This window comes from Portunus trituberculatus, chromosome 47, assembly GCF_017591435.1.
Source record: "Portunus trituberculatus isolate SZX2019 chromosome 47, ASM1759143v1, whole genome shotgun sequence".
NCBI classification, from domain to species: domain Eukaryota; kingdom Metazoa; phylum Arthropoda; class Malacostraca; order Decapoda; family Portunidae; genus Portunus; species Portunus trituberculatus.
Genome location: NC_059301.1, coordinates 31649055 through 31674985, shown reverse-complemented (window position 1 = coordinate 31674985; position 25931 = coordinate 31649055). Strand labels below are relative to the sequence as shown.

Here is a 25931-nt window from a genome sequence, read left to right as displayed (position 1 = left end):
ATAGTGGGCTTGCCAGGCCCATCTGTGCCCTTTATTAGTTGCTGCATGGTTTGCCGCTGGTAGTAGGCTTTAAATGTTTGCCATGATTATTAAGAATATATTTGTGCTTACAATAGACCCTTTAATATTCAATTTATTTATGTAATTAGTAATGCATTTAAGTAATATGTAATGCAGTTAAAAAAAAAAAGGGGGAGGGAGGGGAAAAGAGAACAAGCTCCGAAGGTGGTCAAGTTGAAGTCAGTACTGTGAGTGGCGGGGAGGTGTGGTGTGGATGACGTCATCACCCCTCCTCCCCCACCCTAGGCCCTCTCGGATGACATGAGCGGATACCGTATCTGTGAAAAATTTCTTACAGTACAGGGAGTCCTCGGGTTACGACGGTCTCGACTTACGACGTTTCGTGGTTATGAACGCGCCCATAAAAACATAAAAAATAATATTAGGCGTCATTCCGTCTTACGTGGTTTAGCGTTGTAAGCGACGTAAACAAACACGAACTAGTTTCGGGCGTGCGGCGGAGGAATATGCTTTGTTGTGGTTGTAGGGCGAGGAAGACAGCGTCTCAAGTCTCTGAACATACGCCATTTTGGTTGTTTGCACTGTCTCTCTCTCTCTCTCTCTTGGTTATGGCTCCCAAGCATAAGGTTCTGCCTCTCTTGATTCACCAGCCCCAGTATCTCCAGCACCTTCTGCAGCTTCCTCTACACAATAAGCCTGTCTCTCCCTCCCTTGCAATGCCTCCTTCCAATGTGCAAGCCAACCAAAGGAATAAAGGTAAGAATTTTTTTCCCCCCCGATGTTCCGACTTACACCGAAATTCGGGTTACAACGCGTGTCAGGAACGGATCTATGTTGTAACCTGAGGACTCCCTATATATCGAATTGAGGGTAGTAATTTCTAAATACCGTAACTGTGAATTTACCGGATAAAGAACTACCGTATAACGAGGACTTACTGTATATATATATATATATATATATATATATATATATATATATATATATATATATATATATATATATATATATATATATATATATATATATATACACACACACACACACATATATATATATATATATATATATATATATATATATATATATATATATATATATATATATATATATATATATATATATATATATATATATATATATATATATATATATATATATATATATATATATATATATATATATATATATATATATATATATATATATATATATATATATATATATATATATATATATATATATATATATAGTCCTCATTATATGGTACATATACGTTCCTGAAAACCTTATAACATATCAAATTTACAATATACCGAACCCATTATAACATGTAATAATAGGGAATGTGTTCCAGCACATCAAAAGTCACTCCTATAAAAATGAAAATACATTAAAATAATCATAGAAAAAAAGTAAAGTACTGCGCAAAAGAAGTAAACAGAAAATGTTTTTATTTGCCTTTCAAACTCCATGTATTCTATTAGATGATGTCCTTCCTGAGGCTAAGGGACAGTAGGGATTTCAGCCCTTACTCATCTTCCACTGAGTGGGCAGACCAGGACAAGACGTCATCGTCTGCACTGTTGGAAGCAGATGTAGAACTGTAGCAGGATTGGCACGTTTCAATGTTTTGATGAAAGAGGATATTGAGGAAGGACCAGCTGTAGCAGGGTCGACATGTGTGATAAGGACAGCATGTCTGATTGGCTTGAAGAATTAGATGGAGGACTGTTTAGTTTTTCTTGTTTTTTCATCATAGATTTCTTGATAAATCTTGACACTTTTCTCTATGTTGTGAGCCACCTTGCTACTCCTGGCAGGAGTTGGGTCATGTTCCTTCAGTTTCCAGAGCTTATTCGATACCACTGAGACATTCTCTAAGAGTTTTGTTGTCCAGGCCCCGCAAAGGTTCTTCTTCCTCGTCTCCCTCTTCTGCCTCCTGTGATACCTTGTCTAGCTCTGTAAGTTCATCATTTGAGAGCGATTCAGCATGGCTTTCCAAAAGATCTTGAATATCATCATCATCAACTTCATCGAAGCCAACCCTATGGCACAGATTTACTATGTCATTTCTGATCACACCGATGTCGTCTTCAGCGAAGCCTGGGAAGGGAAGTCATGCATGCAATCTGGCCATGCTTTATTCCATGCCAAGTTCATGGTAGACGTCTTCACTTCATCCAAAGATGACTTGATGTCATCTAAGGCGTGCTTGATGTTATATGACTTCCACCATTCACTGATAGTGGGCTTGCCAGGCCCATCTGTGCCCTTTATCAGTTGCTGCATGGTTCACCGCTTGTAGTAGGTTTTTAGTGTTTGCCATGATTATTATGAATATATTTGTGCTTACAATAGACCCTTTAATATTCCATTTATTCATCTTATTAGTAATGCATATAAGTAATATGTAATGCAGTTAAAAAAAAAAAAAAAAGGGGGAGGAGGGGAGAGATAATAGGCTCCAAGGGTGGTCAAGTTAAAGTCAGTACTGTCACTGGCACGCCAAGTTCATGGTAGACGTCTTTGCTTCGTCCCGAGATAACTTCATGTTATCTAAGGCGTGCTTGATGTTATACGACTTCCACCATTTTCTGATAGTGGGCTTGCCAGACCCACCTGTGCCCTTTATCAGTTGCTGCATGGTTCGCCGCTGGTAGTAGGCTTTTAGTGTTTGCCATGATTATTATGAATATATTTGTGCTTATATTAGACCCTTTAATATTCCATTTATTCATCTAATTAGTAATGCATGTAAGTAATATGTAATGCAGTAAAAAAAAAAAAAAAAAAAAAAAGGTGGGGACAGGAAGAGATAATAGGTTCCAAGGGTGGTTAAGTTAAAGTTAGTACTGTCAGTGGCGGGAAGGTGTGGCGTGGATGACGTCATCACCCCTGGTCCCCTGCGCTGGGCCCTCTCGGATGACATGAGTGGATACCGTATCTGTGAATTTTTCTTACCGTATATCGAATCGAGGGTAGTAATTTCCAAATACCGTGACTGAATTTACCGTATATAGAACTACCGTATAACGAGGACTTACTGTATGTATATTATATATATATATATATATATATATATATATATATATATATATATATATATATATATATATATATATATATATATATATATATATATATATATATATATATATATATATATATATATATATATATATATATATATATATATATATATATATATATATATATATATACACTCGACCCACGAAACAACGGACAAATGCGTGCACGACCCTGTCCGTAGATTGCAAAAGTCCGTTCTTTGCAAAAGTACGTAAAAAACTGTATAAAATGTATGTAAAATACTGTGTAATCATTAAGAAATCATTCAAGCAGTATTACAAAGCATTAAGTACAACAAATAACCTGAAATAGATGACATGAGCATGGTCAGAAAACGAAGTTTACCGGACAATAATTTGCCAGGAACGGACAATCGCGCACATTTTAATATTCATCCGTAGATTAAACCGGACTCCAGAATTTGTCCATAGTTTCCGAAATGCGTTGATGGGAGGTCCGTTGTTTCGAGGATCGAGTGTATATATATATATATATATATATATATATATATATATATATATATATATATATATATATATATACTGCAAATGAATATCAGCTCCAAATCGACCTCCTTGACTACTAATAATCAGTACTGGTATCGGCCCTGAAAATACCATACTGGTTGATCTCTAGTTAAAACATTTGGTTATCCATTAAAGATGGTACTCACTGCTGCATTCATCATTAGTTTCCTCTTTACTGTATACATATATATATATATATATATATATATATATATATATATATATATATATATATATATATATATATATATATATATATATATATATATATATATATATATATATATATATATATATATATATATATATATATATATATATATATATATATATATATATATATATATATATATATATATATATATATATATATATATATATATATATATATATATATATATATATATATATATATATATATATATATATATATATATATATATATATAAAACATAAATAAACAAGTAAAAAGTATCAATAAGAAACTAGTTCTCAAACAAAGTGGCAGTGAATGGAATAGACTTAATAATCAGATTGTTAGTGCTAAGACACCATTGAACTTTAATAGATTAGATAAATTTTTGGATGATGATAAGTGGTGAAAAGTTTCATTTAAAGACTCGCATATAAGCCTGACAGCTCCTTGCAGCTTCCCTTAACCCCCTTCAACGTGAGGACACATTTTGCGTCCTAGGAGTTCTCATGACATATCCGAGGACACACATACTGCATCATGGTTGTGTTATGCGGAGATGATATGTCATTTTCCCAGAGGCGGTGGCGTAGTGGATAAGGTGGTGAGCGTGGGATTCAAATCCCACCACATACTGCCATACATGCCATTTGTCAAGTGGTTTAAAATTACCTACATGTCACCATGACACACAGGTTCTAGGTGGTTACACCAAAGGTGTGCTTGGGTGGTGATATGGGCCCTAATATGGGTGCCAATATAAATAAAATTGCCTGTGTCACTAATGGGTGGAAGCTGAACAGCGCTTCATACACACTCTTCAAGTATGCCTACAGGTGCTATAGGCTATAACATAACAAAAAAATACATAAATAAATAAATAAATAAATAAATAAAAAAAATGATAAATAATAAATAAATAAAAAAAATAAATAAAAAAAAATATATATAAAAAAAAAAAAATAAATAAATAAAATAAATAAATAATAATAATAATAATAAAATACTATATGAGATCTTTCAGAATGTAGGTTGTATATGATATGATGGCTTACCGACTTTCATCATTATTACAAAGGTATATGATTAGCTCATACTAGGATAAGTACCATTTCACCCTGCTGTAAATAATCTTATTTGATAAAAAATTTTTATGGAATCAATACAGCAATACTCCGCTTAACGAACAGGATAAGGGGTGTCAAAGCTGTTCCTAGAGCGAAAATTTGTTAAGCGGATATAATTTTCCCAAAGGAAATAATGGAAATAAGGGGGATGCGTTCTGGGCTGGTCCCCAACATACCACATGGGTAAAAAAAAATTATATATACATATCTGTACCATTAATATCCAAGTATCCCCAACATACTATATGGGTTAAATAAAATTCTATATTGGTCCCACTTCCCCCAAATGATGGACACAGTCGACTGTGAAAATTTAATTTCATCTGCCAGCAAATGAGATTAAACAACATTATATATTTTAAGATTTATTTCCCATCTATGAACACTAAACGATATTATTTTAGAGTTATTTTAAAAGCTTTTTTATATACATTAACCCCATTCATCCTTCTAAACAATGAGCTAAGGAAGGACCACTACAAAACATCGATTTTATAAGGCTTTTACTCAGTGGAAATTTGTTTTTAGTGAAGAAAATGACAATACAATGGAAAATGAGAATTCATATAAGTCCCTACCTAGTGTCTAAGTCTTCTAATATATGACATCTACTGTAAACAATACTGTAAGTAATCACTCAACAGCACACACTGGGACACTGAACAATGGACACTGCGGCTCCAGCTGACACTATCGTAGCCACACTGACTTATCTACCCCAGTCAAACCGCAGATTGGAATAATACACTTGCTCAAACATTCGCAATTCCACTTCTAATAAGGATTTGCACCCTTAAAAGCGCAAACATATAGCACACCGCATTTCCAGTATAAATCCAACCAAGTTACAGTGAATGAGGGGTTTACAGCTTTGAGCCAATGTCAGATAAACGTTTTGACATGGAACACCACTATTTGTCAAGTACGACACAATTTATTCACAACTAATGGAATAATTCTCATTAACAATTTGCACACAATATCAAGTGGTAGTAGTACCAGCACCAGGAGTGCTAGAGACAGAGGTAAGGAGCCAGCCAATCACAGGGAAGGTGCCGCGTTTGGTCCCTCACCCGGCAAATTCAAACCCAGAAAATTCGCTAAAACAGATGTGGTTGTACGTTATGCAGACTTTTTGGTCTAACTTTATATAGTACATTAAACCGGAAATTAGTTACACAAATGTTCACTAAGCGGAGTATTACTGTACATTAGTTTTCCATAAAAATTAAAGTTTTTTGTCATTTGTTACCTTCAGAAAATGGTCAAGAATAGACAAACTATAATTTTACTGTAAATTTGCACAAGTTTATTTCATAATGTATGTACCTAGTATGAAAAGTCACTTACTATTATAATTACTGTTATTTCTGTGGAGAGAGAGAGAGAGAGAGAGAGAGAGAGAGAGAGAGAGAGAGAGAGAGAGAGAGAGAGAGAGAGAGAGAGAGAGAGAGAGAGAGAGAGAGAGAGAGAGAGAGAGAGAGAGAGAGAGAGAGAGAGCTGCCTCTGGGTCAGTTATCCCTTCCACCTCCCAGCCTGTATATGGTGCCAGGAGCCGTTTTCTATTGCCCGGAGTGAAGAGTTAATTTTGCCGAGTTCCTGCAAAATAAAGACCATCTCTTCCCCAATGAATACATGAAATAATACAGTAATACTCCGCTTAACGAACGTTCGTTTAACGAATTTCCGGTTTAATGTACTATATAAAGTTAGACCAAAAATCCGCATAACATACAACCACATCCGTTTTAGTGAATTTTCAGGGTTTGAATTTGCCGGGTGAGGGACCGAACGCGGTAGTTTCCTTGTGATTGGCTGGCTCCCCGCCTCTGTCTCTAGCACTCCTGGAGCTGGATCCAAGATTCTTTAACAACGTCAGAGCAACCTCTTGCAGCGAAATGGCATCCATGAATGCTTGGAGGGACGGTGACAAGGTTGCTTTCAGGTTGCTCTGAGGTTGCTGGGAACACCACCTCTGGGTGGTGTTACTGTTTTATATATGCATTTATGTTCACAAAACAACATTTCTATTAGCTTTTTACAAACCTTGCTCCAAGAAAGGATTTTGTAATGCATAAAGTGAAATCTTACATGGAATACCAAAAAATAAAGCAGAGATGAGATGAGCCACAGACGAAGTGGGAGACTCGCGGCGACTCGGCCGCTTCTTCTTCTTGTGACCCTTTTAGCCTGCATGTTGTCTTTCCCAATGATATTTGTTTCCACTCCTCTATTGCCTACTATAATGGATATCATATCTTAGTATTCATAAACGCTTATGCCGTGAGGATAACCTCGACTCCGTGGCACTGAGTGACAGTGAATTATTAATGAAATACTGCTTCGTCTGTGGCTCATCTCATCTCTGCTTTATTTTTTGGTATTCCATGTAAGATTTCACTTTATGCATTACAAAACAATCCTTTCTTGGGGGCAAGGTTTGTAAAAAGAAAATAGAAATGTTGTTTTGTGAACATAAATGCGAGAATGTGAGAGAATTTGTATGTAGCTCCTCTAACTTCCAATGACTCATATGACATCATAAAAGTAGTGGTAAACCAGTGGCCCAATATGATGCCAAATGTATATATAATTTTCTTCTTTTAACCCATGTGGTATATTGGGGACCAGCCCAGAACACATCCCCCCTATTTCCATTATTTCCTATGGGAAAATTATGTCCGCTTAACGAATTTTCGCTCTACGAATAGCTTTGACCCCCTATCCTGTTCGTTAAGCGGTGTATTACTGTACTCCTAAAACTTTTGCCATAAGAGATGAATATGAAGGAAACAGGAACTCACCTCCAGTCTGGTAGTTAAGAGACACCATTTGACAGCCATGGTTCCACATAGGCATTGGGTTGTAATTTGATGAATCCACACGTGTTGCCTTTGGATACACACGACTGAACCCAATCTGAGAGAATGAATATCTTAACGTGAAATCAGAGTCTATGAATAAGCACTTCAATCACTTAACAATACACAATAAGTCTTTCCCTATACAAACACCACTGACAACTAAACTAAAATGTGATGATGCTACACTGCTGGTCAGAGCAGGAGGCGTGGTACCTGTGACATCCTGTGAAGGAGATTAATGATACAGAAAATATGTTTCAATGAGGGTATTCACCTAAACTAGTAATTGATAGGGTGCCCTTGTGTCTTCTTGAACTTTTTGAGTCTCTTGGGAAGTGAATCACCAAGGTAGTGGAGATACTGAGCGTCAATATCGTCCCATATGTCCTGAATAGTGGCTTGGAGGCGTGGGAGGGAGGGGTATCTCTCCTTTAGCTTCAGTTTTATGAATGCCCAGAGATTTTCTATAAGGTTAAGGTCTGGCAAATTTGCAGGCCAAGGTTTTAAAAGGCTGACATTACAGAAATCAAATCAGTCAACAATTAACTTTGCCATATGGCACGGTGTACCACTTTGCATGAAGGTATCAGCATTGCACTTCTCCATACACTCATCTAACTCATCCAGAATTAGCTCAAAGTAGTTATTTTGGTTCATATGAACATTCTTAAGCAAAAACATTAATTTTCCAAGACCATAGTAAGAAAAACAACCCCACACCATCAAAGAATCTGGATGTTTTACTGTGTTGTGTAGCATGGATTGTAACGGTTACTACTGGGTCTGCGGTACACACGGTTTCTCTGGTTGTCTGTAACCTGAAAGCTTGCCTCATCTGACCAAAGTACCCTCCACCACTTACCTAAGTCCCAATCTTTGTGCTGAGACACAAATGCAAGCCTACTTTAGGCTTGCATTTAGGTGACCATGTGTGAGGCAAGGTTTTGAAACTGCACGGCAACTGCGGTAACCCAAATCATGTTTCACATATCTCCATACAGTCCTTTCACTCACTCAAGCCAGCAAAGCAGGGTTCCTGGCCTTAAGTTCCTTGCTGTGTATGCAAAGGTTGGCCTCAAGCTGTCTTCGAATAATGTTCAGAGTTCTTTGGGTCACACTGCGCTTATGACCTTCAGGCTTGTAAGGTGATGGCAAAGCGTTTCTTCCTCCCTCACGATAAATTTGGTCCAACGTTGGACAGTTCTGAGAGCTATGCCAGTGCTCGAGGCAATTTCTTATTTTGACTTAATCTCCCTCACTAAGACACAAATAATTGAGATTTGGGCCTTACTAATTAGTTCTCTAGGTCCCATAATAAGTAGTAACAGGGCAGAATTGTAAGCTCACGCATACACAAAAAGGGGCCGGGGAAGGGGGGAATGAAAGAAAATTCAAATTCAAGCACACGAACCACAGGTGAACGTTGACTAAGGAAACATATCATCTACTTTGACTACTAGAGCTGCAGAGTTGTCAGACATACAGCGAATCCCGCCGTACGTTTACAAGTTAAGAAAGGATGAATGAAATATGGTCAGAGTGGAAGTTGTGGTACCTTTCATGCCTTCCGTTCTGACCAGCGGTGTAATGTTGAAGGTGCTGGTGAAGACACATTCAGAAACTTTACTTATTTCTGGCATATAAATACAAAGTGATAAAAATGCTTTTAATTTAATGTAGAGCATTTTAAGTCTCAAAGGCTTCTGGTAAATTACAAGTGCTCTATAAAACACTTGAGGTACCTTTTATTATAACTGTCTATTAATTCCTATCACTAACCCTGTGAAAATCAATAAGGGCCTTTGGGATGGTCTGTATGTGGCGCTCCATCTTGCTTTCCGGAAAAGAGGATATTTCATAGGGGGAAGGCCGCTCCACTTTGAAGTTCACACATTGGAAATACACCACCAGGTTACTCAGCTTCCGGCTGATGCGCTGCTCAGTCTCCTGTTGGCGAGTCTGAACGGTGGCACTTGCCTGGGGGATCATATGACAGTTAGAAATGATCAAGAGTGGTATAAACTTTCTTGAGATTTGGTGACAGTGAAGCTAATAGGAAAAATGAGGTCATCAAGGAAAAGTAAGGTTGTTGATGATGGTTGGTTGGTAGATCATACAATAGTTAGAAGTGATGAAAGATAAGAAAGTTTTCCTCATTCAGTGACAATGAAAAGAATAGGACAAATGATACCATGAAGAATAATGAAGATCAGATCAATCAACATGAAATAAGTATCACATTAAAGAAGGTGTGGGTAAACTATGGTCTGCTGGCTGCATGTGGCCTGCCAAAAGAATTCATGCAGCCCTCTAAATGTAAGTAAATTTGAAAGAGAAAGTTAACAAGCAATGTCAAATAATCGTGAGCATTGTTTTTATTACCACAGGAGTTTGTATGAGTGAATGTTAATTTTCTTTAAAGCTTTTTCATTTTATATCTTAGATATTTTGGGTTAATATACCATGCAGCCCTATAAAGTTGTAGATTTTTCAATGTTGATCTTGCATTGGAAAGTTTGCCCACTCCTGCATCAGGGTAAATGAAAACAAACTCTGAAACATTTATGTGCAGATGCAGTGTAATACCGTGAAAGAATACTTGATGTGATCATTTACTTGTTTATCACATGCAGTCAGAAGATACCTATGATAAGAAAATATAAAAGGAGGCTACCTGTAAAAATGTTCAATATACACCAATGATTACCTAGTCTTTGCAGAGTAAAAGAGTGCCTGTCTGAAGCCACAGGTAGGTTACATCTTGAGGAGTTGATAAAGTAGGCAATGTGCAAGCTATGGCAAGTGACAATATATAAAACTATACACACCATGACATAAAAGATGAAACCTACCAAATCTCCTTTTGCAGCAACACGGTTTATCTTGTCCTTCCAATCTTTGGCCTGTTGCTCCGAAACACAGCCAATCTTCAGCTCTTGGTAAACACTAGCTAACATTAGTCTGCAAAACAAAAACTATTCACATTTTTCATGCATTTTGGATTTAGGAATAGAAGGGCAGTGATAGATACCTTACATTCTCCTATCATGCATGATTATTTTCACTAAAAGAGAGAGAGAGAGAGAGAGAGAGAGAGAGAGAGAGAGAGAGAGAGAGAGAGAGAGAGAGAGAGAGAGAGAGAGAGAGAGAGAGAGAGAGAGAGAGAGAGAGAGAGAGAGAGAGAGAGAGAGAGAGAGAGAGAGAGAGAATTACAGCAGCAGGCTGATACACATGTATTACTTTCTATTAAATAGTCATATAAGACAATGAAAACTATACAATGAATGAAGACACTTTTGTGGTAGTTCATGCTAATGAAAAAGGGAATAGAAAAAAGTATGTCAAACATCAGAAGTGGAAGATAATGTCAGTTACACAAAGCTATGGAGAAATTTAAAAATTAAGACAAGACACGATAGATAAAGATGACTGAGCAGCTTGAGAAGCAGTTAATCAGTTGCTAATGACTGACACAAACACAGAAATTGCATTTCAAAATGACCATAAGGAGACATAACAATGAACCGTACTTAACTTGTTTAGATTGTACTTGGGAGAGAGAGAGAGAGAGAGAGAGAGAGAGAGAGAGAGAGAGAGAGAGAGAGAGAGAGAGAGAGAGAGAGAGAGAGAGAGAGAGAGAGAGAGAGAGAGAGAGAGAGAGAGAGAGAGAGAGAGAGAGAGAGAGAGAGAGAGAGAGAGAGAGCAGGGAAGATGATGATTAAGTCTCCCTTTAAACAAGTATGACAACTTCAAGCACTTGCCTTATGATATATCTGATGCCCCATGGGTTGTCCTCCTCATAGGGCTCCACTGCTGCCTCAGCTCCTCGCAGGTCCAGGTTGCCTTTCTGTAAGTCACCAAACATCTTGCTGTCCTCTCCCTGTAGTGACCATGTCCAATCACCAATACAAAACATAGCACAATGCATTACTTTATATAAGCACTATCATACTTAACAATCTAGTTAGTAATAAAGCAATGATTGTGGACATAGTGGTGGCATCCAATAAGAGCTTTTGTAAGTGACACAGACTTTCTAGTAGTATGGTAAAAGTCCGTTAATCTGACAAGCAGGGGACCAGGAGTGTATTAGATTATTAGGAGGTACCCCTGAAAACACCACCATGACAGGACCTCCATACAACTTCTAACAATTTTTGGTTTCACACATCAAATAATTTTCTCATGTTGCTTATGTTTCTCTGGTGAAACATGTAGTGAACTGATTGATATAGTACAACATTTCCTTTGCTATTGGATTGTTTGCAAGTTCTAACTTTTCAATTTATGCCATCTCTCATCACTAATGATCTTGGGGACCTGTGGAAAATCAGGTTTTTTGAGTAAGGGAGCATTGAATTGAGTAACATGCATTCCAGAAGAGGTTGAGAATTAACAAAATCACATACCTGTGGTCAGTGCCACCACTAAATTTGCAACAGCAACCTAAAAAAAATTCTAGCATGTTTATTTGTCTAAATAACGATACAAAAAACACACTACGTGTACTCCAAGCTCCATCCTAGGCACTGAATGTGTTAGTTTGTTGGTACGCTCCATGAGTGGCCCCGGCAGTGATCACATCAGAGCTTGTACAACCACTGTAGGAAGCAGTCATGGTGTGCCGCCTTGGGTTGAGTGACAACCAGATTTTCTCGGATTTACTTGCCTTTGATAATGATGAAATGCTATCAGATATGTCTGATAATGATTCAGTACATGACTGAAAATATGCAACCACATATGCAAATGCATATGAGGAAGCCTACTATTCATCAGCGAAACGGTAGTGTGGTAAAAATATACCAACCACTACTAAAATACGAGTAGCCTACCTGTGTGATTTTTTTTTCTTTTTTTATTTTCTAAGACAACTTTTTACATGCTTTCATTATTTCTATATAATTTAGGATTCTTTTAATGCATAAAAAAATATGCAAAATTGGCCGGCAACAAGAGTTGGATTAGGATTAAAGTGGATGGCAGTGTGCAGGTTAAGAGAATTCAAGCCTTTTGCAGCACAAATAGACCTAATATAGCTCCTGACAAATTAACAAGCTTTCTTCTCACAAATGATAATCACCAACACTAATGCATCCCACAACTCACAATGAAAATGGAATTTTTCACATTCACCTCAATTCCTGGGTGTAACATATTTCCATGTCATTCAAACAACACATTCATTAAAAGAAATTCATTACTGTACTGTAATTTCTATTGTTATGGACTTAATTGGCTAAGGGGAGAATCATCAGCAGTGTCTACTTGCAACTTCACCACTAGGCTACATCGGGTTCCTGGTTTGAATTTGCAGAGGCCTGGTCTTTTTTTTTTTTTTTTTTACCATATGGACTTTTCATGGGAATTTCCCGGGCTAAAGGAGACATCCTATCTAAAAGCCCACCAGTTAGGGAACCACTTCCTCGAACAAAGAAACCTGTCCTACACTAGGACTGTGGCCAGCATTCGAACCTGTGAGCTTGGAGGTCCCTCAGTCCCAAAGTGTGCATGGTTACACTGTTCCATAATGTATTTTTTTCATCCTACTCTCAAAAAATTTGACTATTAGGAAATTTGAATGATTGGTGTTCAGATTAACAGACTTTACTGTAGTATAATACAGTAGTAGTAAACAATGTAACAAAGAGATCAATTAAATTGTGTTTTAAAATTCAACACAGATGGTGAGAGAAGCTGATAAAAATTGTAAGGAAGTAGATTCTAACTTTTCTGAATCACTAAGCAAAGCAGCATCAAGAGACAGAGTGCAAGAATAGCTGTAATGCACAAAATATTCTAAGAAACATGAAACATGCAAAGTTAAATAAATAAGTAAAGTAAATAGCCTAGATGCAACACAGAAACAGATGAGAAATAAATGAGCTAAGCAACATAAAACAAACAACATAAAAGATGATAAGAATGAATTTTTGAAAATTACTAAGGAATGAGAGTACAAGCAAACTCATTAATAAATAAGTCAAACTGAGCCTCTTATTCATTACATAAAGATGGAATCAAATTAATTGGCTAATCATCATAAGCAAAAAAAAAAAAAAAAGCAAATAAACCTCTTCATCAATGCTGTCTGGCTGGATCTCCTCCACGTAGTTGGCTGGGAACCAGTGCTGCCGTGATCCCCCATAGTCCCCCTTCCACCACTCTGTCTCCACCTTGTTCACATTCTGGATAATGGCATGTCTTGGGAAAGTGAGCTCATCTGCATTCTGAGCAGTGTACCTGTACTTTGCTATCACCTGAATCTGCAAGATGAGAAAACTTGTCATTTCATCATAATACGACTAGATTTTGGTAAAACTTTTGCTATTGCATTATACATAACAAAAGCTTTTAATAGTGTCTGGCATAAAGCTTTGATCTCCACAGTACAGTTCTACAGTTTCTATCCTTCTTAAGTTTCCTCTCTAACTGTTCTATTGCTGTTGTGGTAGAGAGCAACTGTTCTTTTAAATCTATTAACAGTGGTATTCCTCAATGTTCTGTCCTGTCACCCACTCTCTTCCTATTATTCATCAATTAACTTCTAAACCTAACTTCTTGTTCTATTCATTCCTACACTTCTGTCTGCTTTTTGTATTTCCATCTACCTATGACCTGAACTCATTCATGAGGGAAGTTTCAAAACATAAATCTCATTCTTTTGGCAAACTCTTGACCTTGTTCGAGGACTGGTATCTCAGTAGACATTTTTGTTTAATCGCTCTGTTGTCCTTCGCCAGTTTTCTCCTCTTAGAAAAAAGACAACACTTAGGCAGCTCCCCGTCTGCTTGAATGGATTTTTTTTCCTTTCCTTACAATTTGCAAGACAAGAAAAGCAATCAGCTCGATATAAGCAATAGATGCAATTCTGCACAGGGAAGAGAAAGGCTGAAGGCAGTCAGTGAGAGGAATAAAGATGGTAGAATTAAATGCTGTTGATTCCATCCTCTTTAAAAAGGCAGCAAGAGTGGAATCCCTCATATATGTTAAGTGTACTTCATATATTGGCAAACAAGCCTCTGAATTAGCAGCATGGGTGGGTGAGAAAAACTCACTTATATAATAAACATACTTATCCTGATAACCCATGATTTAACTGTGTTGGAGTATGCTAGAGAGGCACAATACATACATCTGTAAAAGGGATATGGCTCTGTACAGATTTAGCAAATGGGAAGAGGAAAAATTAGTGTGAAACAAAGAACATCCAGTTCCATGATTTTTCTTAGTTTCAAAAGTTTACAGGCACATGGGAGTTTCAAAATAACCTAAAAGATTAGAGAAAAAGGTGTACTACTCAGACTAACATGTTAAGATCTTTATATAAAATCAAAATAAGAAATACTATAATCACTACAGACATCAGGAAACATACAATAATGGTAATTGTACTTACATTCCTGAGGCAAGAGATGTAACCTCCTGGCTGTCCCACACCAAGCTGCTCCTGTTAATGAATTACAGAGAATGAAAGACTGTTCTTAACTTTCCTTGACAATTCTTAAAATTACGTCTGCTAAAGATGGAACAACACTTGCATTTGTCAGTTTTTCAGCTTGGTTGAAAATGTCAATCTTTTTTAGCAGCACCTGTCACAAAAACACTCAATTGTTCTGGCATGCTTTAGTCTCTTCATGTAAGACTTGTCTCTGTGGTCCCGCAGAAAGCAATGAATAGTGACCACATCTATAAAAAAAAAAAAAAAAAAAAAAAAAAGTTCTCTACATACAAAATAAAGTGCAATATTTTGTCTTTTGTTATTTAATTTTTCTTATATAAGGAGCACAGACCAATGGCATCAAGTGAAAGAAAAGACAAATAAATACATAAGACAAAACAGTAAAGATAAACCCACTTGAGTGAGGTCAAAATGACTTACTGAAAATTGGAGAATAAATGTCTTGAAATCTTGCTATATATTGTATTTGATGGCTCAAAAGATGCATGGGCTCATAAGATGCACCCAGTTTTGGTAGATATTGTGGTAAAAAAAAAAAAATAAATAAATAAAATAAATAAATAAATAAATAAAAATATAATAAAAGAGCAGATTTAAGCTCTGAATACGAAGGGAAAGATTTCTGGAGATGGAAGGCTCAAGTATCTTTTGTGGGCAACCTCTCTATCATGTATAGTATGAGAACATGTTGTGTTAAACCTAAGTTTATGTTGGAAAAAAGAATGAGGAATGTACGCCTCCATGCCAGACACTATCATCTCTGTTGTGCTCACCACAAAGAGATGGGACTCTGACACAGAAACAGTAATAATTCCAGGGAAAATCAGAATAATACCTCCTCAGGTCCCCCCAAATGGCAAAGGAAAAATACCACAGGCACCTCTGCTTTGGGGGATCCTGAGGAGGGATTAGAGAAATAGGACAAGATACAGAAATGAGATTGTGATTAAAGGAGCCCAACGGAGATGATAGGGTGACAGCATAAGCAGAGATTAGAGGTGAGGAAGAGATCAAGAATAATGAGCGTGTCTCCAAGACAGTCAGAAATATGAGTAAGGTCTTACACCAGTTGCTCTAGGTCATGGAGGATAGCAAAGTTGAAGGCTAGTTCACCAGGTTGAAGGGAGAGGAAAGCCAAAGCTGGTGGTGAGTATTGAAACCTACAAGAATGGAAATCTCTGTGAAAGGGTAGAGGGACAGAATGTGCACCACTTTTAATTTAAATAGTCAAAGAATTTACTAAAGTCAGAGGAGTTATGGGAGAAATAAACAGCACAGATGAATTTAGTTAGAGAATGACTAATGAGTCGAACCCAGATGGTGGAAAACTTGAAAGATTGGAGAGCGTGGGCACAAGAACAAGTTAAGTCGTTGTGCACATAGATGCAACATCCAGCTTTGGAACGAAAATGAGGATAGAAAAAGTAGGAGGGAACAGAGAAAGGGCTACTGCCAGTTGCCTTAGACAGCTGTGTTTCAGTGAGGAAAAGAAAATGAAGTTTAGTAGAGGAGAGGTGGTGTTCTATAGATTGAAAATTAGATCTAAAACTGTGAATGTTGCAGAAGTTAATGTAGAAAAACTTGAGGTAAGTGTCAAAAGATTTGGAGTTGTTGTCAAGAGAGGAGTCTGACCTGGGGAATTTCTGGTCCCCTCCCCAGAAGGGAACTCCGAAGCTGGGTTTGGAGTTCCCATTTTTAATTTTTAATTTTAAGTGAAGGGTGTGTGTGTGTGTGGTAACTGCATGTAGTTTTAAGTGAAGGAGAGTTTTTTTTAGAGGGCAGGCTGTGACTGCCCTCTTTGAGTAGTGAGACACAAAGGGAAACAAACGTTTGAGATCACAACTAGTTTTAATGGAAGGTTCACAGCACCCCCTGAACTAGTGCTATTAGACCTCGCTGGGAGTAAATTATCGTTTCAGTAGGTGTCTACTACCTCCTCCATGTTTATATAATCTGATTACTTTTGATTTAGACTATGAAAATGTGGTGTGTGTGTGTGTGTGTGTGTGTGTGTGTGTGTGTGTGTGTGTGTGTGTGTGTGTGTGTGTGTGTGTGTGTGTGTGTGTGTGTAGGTGCATGTGGCATGCACATACCTGCTCTGAGAGGGATTCAATCACCCGCCTGGTCACTGGGTAACGTAGTCTTACATTGTGATAGAGAGGATATTGCTTGTAATATCCAACAAGGTCAATCGGCTTTCAAACTGAGCTGTGCCAAGAGTAAAAATTGGTCCTCTTGTCTTACCCGGCAGTGTTTGGTGCGATCTTCAGCCCTGTAGACAGTGAAAATTTTTGATGATACATACTGCTAAAGAAGAAATAGCTAACTACACTGCTAACAGCATGAAATATACAGGTTGAACCTCCTTAATCCGGTATTCCTTCATCCGGCAACACCTGTGATCCGGCAAAATTTTTGTTTGTTGGAATTTTTGAAATGGCCGGAGTAATTTGCCAGACCGGCGGCGCTGTACTGTGTTTTGGAGCCCGGGCATTCTGGGTCAAATTTGGATCAGTATCATGTTGCCGCTCATTGCAAGCACCATCCCCCCAGGTGTATAAACATTTTTTTCTGTAATATTTGCCCCTAAACATGGCTTCCAAGTGACCAGGAAGTGATAGTGTTGTGTGTGAACCAAAAAAAAAAGCACAAACACATGACAATATAAGTGCAACAGAAAGTGGACCTATTGAGGAAGCTAGATAAAGGTATTTCAGTGCAGAGCCTATGCCAACAGTACAACATTGGCTCATCAACCGTCTATGATATAAAAAAGCAAAAGAATCAACTTCTCAAGTTTTACAGTGAGTGTGAGAGCAAGAACATGGAGGTTCGTAGAACACTTAAAGAGGGTAAAAGCAGTGATTTAGACAGTGCTCTCATACAGCAGTTTAAGCTTCGGCACGCTGGTAATGTTCCTGTCTCCGGCGAGATGATAATGGAGCAGACAAAAATTTTCCATGCTGAACTTAATTTACGTGTTTTTCTATATACGTACTTCTGCATGTACATTTTCATGTACAACTATCATATATCAAAACAATGTTACAGCTACACTTGTATTATGCAGGGTAAGTATATAGAGGGTGTTTTGGGGACCACCTATAGTTCGGAATTTTCCATGGTCCAGCAAGTCTAAGATCCGGTGGTTGCCAGATTTGGGAGGTTCAACCTGTACCAGATTACCATGTCCCACTGAATTTTGAAGTATGCATACACAATGTATATAGTATGCATCATAGTGCTTAAAGGCTGAGAATAAGTGAACATAACTGTAAAGGTAAAATATCTCATTTCAGCTGCCCTTCACAATCCTTTTATCATGATCACTATTCCAATCCCAGTTAACTATGAATTTACAATTTTACAATTACAACAAAGAAAAGTCCATTGTTTTGTTTGTAAGAATTGCAGAGAATGGTCAAGAAGGGACAGGAGAGAAAAATAACAAATTAAGGAATACGTAAGTGAATAAATGAAATAAAATATGATAAAACAACTCAGACTACCTCACCTGAAGGAAATTGTAATATTTCTACAGTCATTGCTGGGCCGAACGAGGAAGGCACCACATTTCTGGATGCGGTTCAAATAGTCTTCAGCCTCTTCTTTGGACATGTTTGGATGGTACCACTTCATAAAAAAAAAAAGATGAGAGAGAGAGAGAGAGAGAGAGAGAGAGAGAGAGAGAGAGAGAGAGAGAGAGAGAGAGAGAGAGAGAGAGAGAGAGAGAGAGAGAGAGAGAGAGTTCTCAAAATCATTTATATATTCTTAGGATCTCATGTTTTGCCACTATCAAAAAAGGCTGATTCAGTGGTATTTAAACATTACTACACTAAAGGATGAATAGCCAAGAAAAAGGAATCAACATTTGTAAGCAACAAATGACTACTGTCCTCTATCACCTACTTAACCCTTTCACTGTGATATGAAACATACTTCCTAACCTCTCTGAGACAACTTTTCTTGTTCCTCAACCACTTCCAAAGACTGTAATGAATAAAAATAGCAAAATCTATAATTTTTATCCTTTGTTTCCAGTAGATATTTATTAACAAGATTCCAAACATTGCTGTTATTGGTTTGAACTGTTGTATACCAAAGTGAAAGAATTTAAAAGATGAACTACATCAATGGAATGTATAAAATCAGTACCTGGATCCCATTTTTCTCAACATTTTATAATTTTTTTATGGAAGAGGGATACTGGACATGGGAAACAAAAGAGTAAATAGACAACAATCAAGATGAAAGGCCAAAAGGATTGCTTGAAATATGCATATCTAGGAACAATTAATTTGAGGACGATATATAATATCAACATTTATCAGCACCTGGGCACGAATGGAGAAATTGCAGTCTTCGCCGTCTTCCTTGGATAGGTTTCCATTATACCATTCTAAACGGGGAACTGGCTTCCCCAAAACCACATTGACTTCATTTCGGCAGTGGTTGTTATTATCCTGTAGGAGAAAAGAAAAGAAAAGAAAATAATGGCCTACTTCAATACATCCAAGAGGTTCTTGAGCACCATTCTTTCATTAAGTCATTAACTGAAAGCCAGAAACTCCTCACCCTACAAAATATTACAAATATTCAAGTTATGAACATCTGGATTTATAAATTTTTGCAACTTATTTTCAGTAGAAAAATTGTTTCTTTAACACAAGGAATTACGATAGTTTAATCTAATTGATTTTGCCATTATCAAGTTTACAGTACCTTCATTGCTGTGTGTGTTGTACAATGCTGTTTTAACTTAATTTATTACTACCTACATATTTGTACCTAAAATATCTTACACAGCAATGACACCAAAAAATTGGACTCAAATAAGCCGGCTATTGCATAAGTCAGACACTTTCAGTATTTATTATTTCTTATCTTTTTCTTACATTCTAACAGAAATGCACCAGTAGGCACTTTTTTGTCCTTTGATTGATTAATTTCAAATTTAAAATACTGTTGCTATCCTTCATTGTCTGATTCATATGAGGAGCAGGAGACACGAAACAGATACCATATTTGATGGCTCATAAGACACACCTTTTTCTTCAAATAAAGTCTCAGGAAATGACCCTGCAACCTATGTGGCCAAGCTTCAGTATTAAGGCATTGGTTGGTGGCAACAGAGACTCTAAAATCAAACCCCAGACATCTTTGCAGATGTAAACAAAATGATGACTGGTACTACACCACAAAACAACTCTTTCCTTCAAGGTACTAATATATAATAGATACATACTTACTAGTAATTCACATAAAATGACATCAGTCAGGAAGAATTTGCCAAGCAACCATGCACCACACACTGTATGAACAAAAACAAATGTGGTCATTGTCAAGTAATCTTGATCTTGACTCAGGCAAGCTTCATTGTTCTTTAGCATGATGCCATTACTCCTTGAGGTAAGACACACTTTCATAAATGAAATTGCACTATCTTTTAACATTCTTACCTTGCGTACATGTAAAAAAATACTGATAATTTTTTTTTTATTATTAGCCCTATAGTCTCTGACTCTCTTACAGTCACTGCCAATGCCATATGCCAAGTAAATGTTTACATCTCACAAGTCACAGCAGGACTGGTGTGTAGCTTACTAGCAAAAATCAAAAGTTTTTAAATGCAGAATATTGGGATCTAATAATGATCTATATGCATGTGAGTCTTCAAATAATATGTGAAATACTTCACTTCACTTTCAGAGCTTAAATCTGCTCATTTACCTTTTTTTTATATTTCAACATCTGACGAAAGTAGATGCATCGTATGAGCCCATGTGTCTTATGAACCATCACATACGATATGTTTGCTGCACCACTGCATCCAGCGCCAAGATCAGTGTTTAGACAGCTGACAAAAACTAATATTTTCCGTGAGCGCACGTGCCACGTATGATAAAATTCTGAAAGTTTGAACTCAAAAGCTCTGGATTTTTTTGGCTCAACAGTTAATGCTGAATTCACACACAAAAAAAAAGCCAAGAAAATGGCAAGGGTGTTTAGTGGTATTGGTTTGACTTTATGAGTGTACACAATCTACACTAGTGCTACATTCTGTTCAAAACTTGTGTTCCATAAGCTACTGGAAGATTTCACAGCATTCCACAGTGGATAATAATGGGGTTATGATGTCACTCATGACTTACGGAAGTTCACAGGTAACAGGCACACCCCCTCACCTGGTGGACAATGTTGATAAGCCCCTCACTGGGGTATGTGCCCTCTTTCCTCTTCTTGTGTTTGTTTTAAAGTGAATAAATGTGTTTTGATTTAATTATTCTAATGAATTAATACTTTTCAGTATCTTACTACTACAGTGGAGACTAAATACTCAAATGTCTTAATAGTCAAACTTTTCAATAAAATGTAAAAGTTCAATCTAATACACAAAATAAATACTTGACAGTCGAACATCCACACACGTGGTTGTAAAACAAAGGCTTCCTAGCCTCTCCCTCCCCCCCCTCAGCCAGTTGTAATGCCGTGGTCGTGAGAATAAGATTCTCCTGCTTTCTGTCTGTTGTTTTTCATTTATAAACTTACATTAACACTAAAGGTTTATTAATGGTGAAAATATCTGGTAATCGAACAACTACATACATGGTTGTAACAAAGCTCTGGCTTCTCCCTTCCCACCGCTGCCATTGTCCCGTTCTGACACCAGTATTGCTGGTAATATAGTGTTCCCTTGCTTTTTCACAGTTCGACTTTCGCAGCCTCACTGTTTCGCGGGTTTTATACACACTTGTAGATACATTCTGCGGATTTTTCACTATATCACGGGATCTGTGGCGTCTCTTACAAATACAGTAAGTCCTCGTTATACAGTACATATACGTTCCTGAAACCCTTATCTTAAATCGAAATTACCGTATACCGAACCCATTATAACATGTAATGGTAGGGAATGCATTTCAGCACGTCAAGTCACCCATACAGAAATTAAAATACAGTAAGCCCCCGAAATTAGCGAAGTCCAGCTTAGCGAAACCCTTATTTAGCGACTGTCTCGAAAAAGGCCAAGCCCTCAAGTTTAGCGATTTTCTCTCATATTTAGCGAATGTACTGTGCTACACTGTCCCGCCTCCCGCTCGCTCTGAGCCAATTGTCCCGCTTCCCACTCGCTCTGAGCCAATTGTCCCGCTTCCCGCTCGCTCTGAGCCAATCGCGTGTCTGTTTGGCCGTGACGTCAGGCCCACAGTGCCTCCGGCATTCCCGCTCAACACTTGAGCTATTGTGTGTGTTAATCCAGCGTGTGAACTCATTTTTTGTGCTCCTATCCTCGCTGTTTAGTGAGTTTCACTATCACCATGGCCTCCACTAGTGGTTCGGGGGGGTGCTGATTTTTGTGACGGTGGCGATGTTGCGGCTGTAAATGGGGACTCGAAATGGGGACTTTGGGAGGACGAAAGACTGACTGGTATTTTTCCCTATTTAAAGTAGTATTCCAATTTGGTGAAATTCCAATTTAAAGATGGTTTCTTCAGACTAATAGGATCGCAAAATGTACATAAAAAAAAAAAAAAAAAAAAAAAAAAATGCAAAGTACTGCACAAAAGAAATAAACAGAAAATGTTTTTATTTAACTTTCACTTGCCATGTATGTCAGATGCTGTCCCTCCAGAAGCTAAGGGACAGTAGGGATTTTAGCCCTTATTCATCTTCTGCTGAATGGGCAGACGAGGATAAGACATCATCGCAGATGGAGGACTGTTTGGTTTTTATTGTTTTATCATCATAGATTTCTTGATAAATATTGACACATATCTCTATGTCATGAGCCACTTTGCTACTCCTGGCAGAATTTGGGTCATATTTCTTCAGGGTTTCCAGAGCTTTTTCAATACCACTGAGACATTCCCTGAGTTTTGATGTTCAGGCCACGCACAGTTCTTCTTCCTCGTTTCTCTCTTTTTCTGCCTCCTGTGATGCCTTGTCTAGCTCTATAAGTTCATCATTTGAGAGAGGTTCAGCATGGCTTTCCAAACGAATTTGAACATCATCATCATCATCTTCATAAAAGCCAGCCCTACGGCACAGATTTACTATGTCATTTCTGATCGGACCGATGTCGTCTTTAGCGAAGCCTGGGAAGTCATGCGCGCATTTTGACCATACTTTATTTCATGCCAAGTTCATGATAGACATCTTCACTTCATCCCAAGATGAGGATGTTATCTAAGGCATGTTTGATGTTATACGACTTCCACCATTCCCTGATAGTGGGCTTGCCAGGCCCATCTGTGCACCTTATCACTTGCTGCATGGTTCGCCGCTAGTAGTAAGCTTTAGATGTTTGCCATAATTATTGTGAATGTATTTGTAAGTGTAGTAGGCTTTAAATGTTTGCCATAATTATTATGAATATATTTGTACTTACAATGGACCCTTTAATATTCCAATTATTCATCTAATTAGTAATGCATGTAAGTAATATGTAATGTAAAAAAAAAAAAAAAAAAAAAAAAAGGATGGGGGGAGGGGAAGAGATAACAGGCTCCAAGGGTAGTCAAGTTAAAGTCAGTACTGTGAGTGGACGGGAGGTGTGGCGTGGATGACGCCATCACCCCTGGTGCCCCGCACTGGGGCCTCTTGGATGACATGAGTGGATACCATATCTGTGAATTTTTCTTACTGTATATCAAATCAAGGGTAGTAATTTCCAAATACCGTAACTGAATTTACCGGATAAAGAAATACTGTATAACGAGAACTTACTGTACTGTACGTACAGTAATTCGATAAGTTGGTGTGTAATAACGATGACAATGTACATTACCATGTACGTAAAGTGCTGTACATGTATTGTTCGTATAAACATATAGTAAGTCCTCGTTATACAGTAGTTCTTGATCCGGTAAATTCACAGTTACGGTATTTAGATACTACTACCCTTGATTTGATATAGGGTAAGAAAAATTCACAGATACGGTATCCGCTCATGTCATCCGAGAGGGCCCAGCGCAGGGGAGCAGGGGTGATGACGTCATCCACACCACACCTCCCCGCCACTCACGGTACTGACTTTAATTTGACCACCCTTAGAGCTTGTTATCTCTTCCGTTTCCCCCTTTTTTTTTTAACTGCATTACATATTACTTACATGCATTATCAATTAGATGGATAAATGGAATATTAAAGGGTTTATTGTAAGCACAAACATATTCATAGTAGTCATGGCAAACATTTAAAGCCTACTACCAGCGGCGAACCATGCAGCAACTGATAAAGGACACAGATGGGCCTGGCAAGCCCACTATCAGTGAATGATGAAAGTCGTATAACACCAAGCACGCTTTAGATAACATCAAGTCATCTTGGGATGAAGTGAAAACGTCCACCAAGAGCTTGGCATGGAATAAAGTATGGCCAGAATGCGCGCATGATTTCCAAGGCTTCGCTGAAGAAGACATCAGTGTGATCAGAAATGACATAACTAGTAAATCTGTGCCATAGGGCTGGCTTCGATGAAGTTGATGATGATGATGTTTAAGATCTTTTGGAAAGCCATTCTGAATCTCTTTCAAATGATAAACTTATAGAGCTAGACAAGGCATCACAGGAGGCAAAAAAAGAGGAAGACGAGGAAGAATCTGTGCGTGGCCTGGACATCAAAATTCAGAGAATGTCTCGGTTGTATTGAAAAAGCTCTGAAAACTCTGAACTCTGAAGGAACATGACCCAAATTCTGTTAGAAGTAGCAAAGTGGCTCATGATGAAGAGAAAACTGTCAAGATTCATCAAGAAATCTATGATGAAAAAACAAGAAAAACTAAAGTCCTCCATCTACTCGTTCTTCAAGCCAGTCAGACATGCTGTCCTTGTCACACCTGCCGACCCTGCTACAGCTGGCCCTTCCTCAATATTCTCTTTCTTCAAACCATTGAAACGTGCTGACCGTGCTACAGCTGGCCCTTCTACATCTGCTTCCGACAGTGCAGACGATGACGTCTTATCCTCGTCAGCCCACTCAGCGGAAGATAAGTAAGGGCTGAATTCCCTATTGTCCCTTAGCTTCCGCAAGGACATCATCTGATTGAATACATGGTGATTGAATGGTAAATAAAAAACATTTTCTGTTTATTTCTTTTGTGCAGTACTTTACTTTATCTATTTATACATATATACACAGTAAGGTCTCGGTTTACGTCAGAGTTACGTTCCTAAAACATGACGTAAGTCGATTTTGTACGCAACTTGAGTTTCCGTACATTTCAAAGCATATTATCGAGTTTTCAACCAATCATTGTTTATGGTCATTCAGGTAAGTTAAAGGTTATATTGTTACATTATTTACAACTATGTAGGAATATGAAACACAAGTTTGTTTTTGTTGTTGATTAGGGCCACGAACGCGAAGGACTGCAGGTTGCCGAGAGGGGTGGCCCTGAGGCCGCCAGGAGGGTGGGCAGGTCGAATGTTGTCACGCCCAGGGCAGACAGCTGAGAGCGTAGTGCAGTGCGGTGGGAGTAGAAGCGTGGGCAGCGGGGCAGGAAATGCAATAGGAAAGGGCAATAGGGATCAACAGACAGGCGCAGACGGTGCAAGTGAGCTGCGAGTGTCGTGTGGCCCAGGCCAGGCTCCGGAGTTGTTATTGTTGTGATGGGTGCGCGAACCCTCAAGGTCGTCAACCTCCCC

General features: G+C 37.9%; 1 protein-coding gene across 1 annotated transcript in view; it reads right to left on the bottom strand.

Annotated features, from left to right (window-relative positions):
* Nucleotides 1-25931, bottom strand: part of LOC123498080 (1-phosphatidylinositol 4,5-bisphosphate phosphodiesterase gamma-1-like) — a 167755-nt gene that overhangs the window by 50833 nt on the left and 90991 nt on the right. Inside the window, 11 exon segments of the mRNA XM_045245179.1 lie at nt 7766-7880; nt 9605-9802; nt 10678-10786; nt 11587-11705; nt 13900-14091; nt 15225-15275; nt 17381-17481; nt 17484-17513; nt 17516-17559; nt 18802-18920; nt 19622-19750. Of these exon segments, the coding sequence (XP_045101114.1) occupies nt 7766-7880; nt 9605-9802; nt 10678-10786; nt 11587-11705; nt 13900-14091; nt 15225-15275; nt 17381-17481; nt 17484-17513; nt 17516-17559; nt 18802-18920; nt 19622-19750 (1207 nt within the window).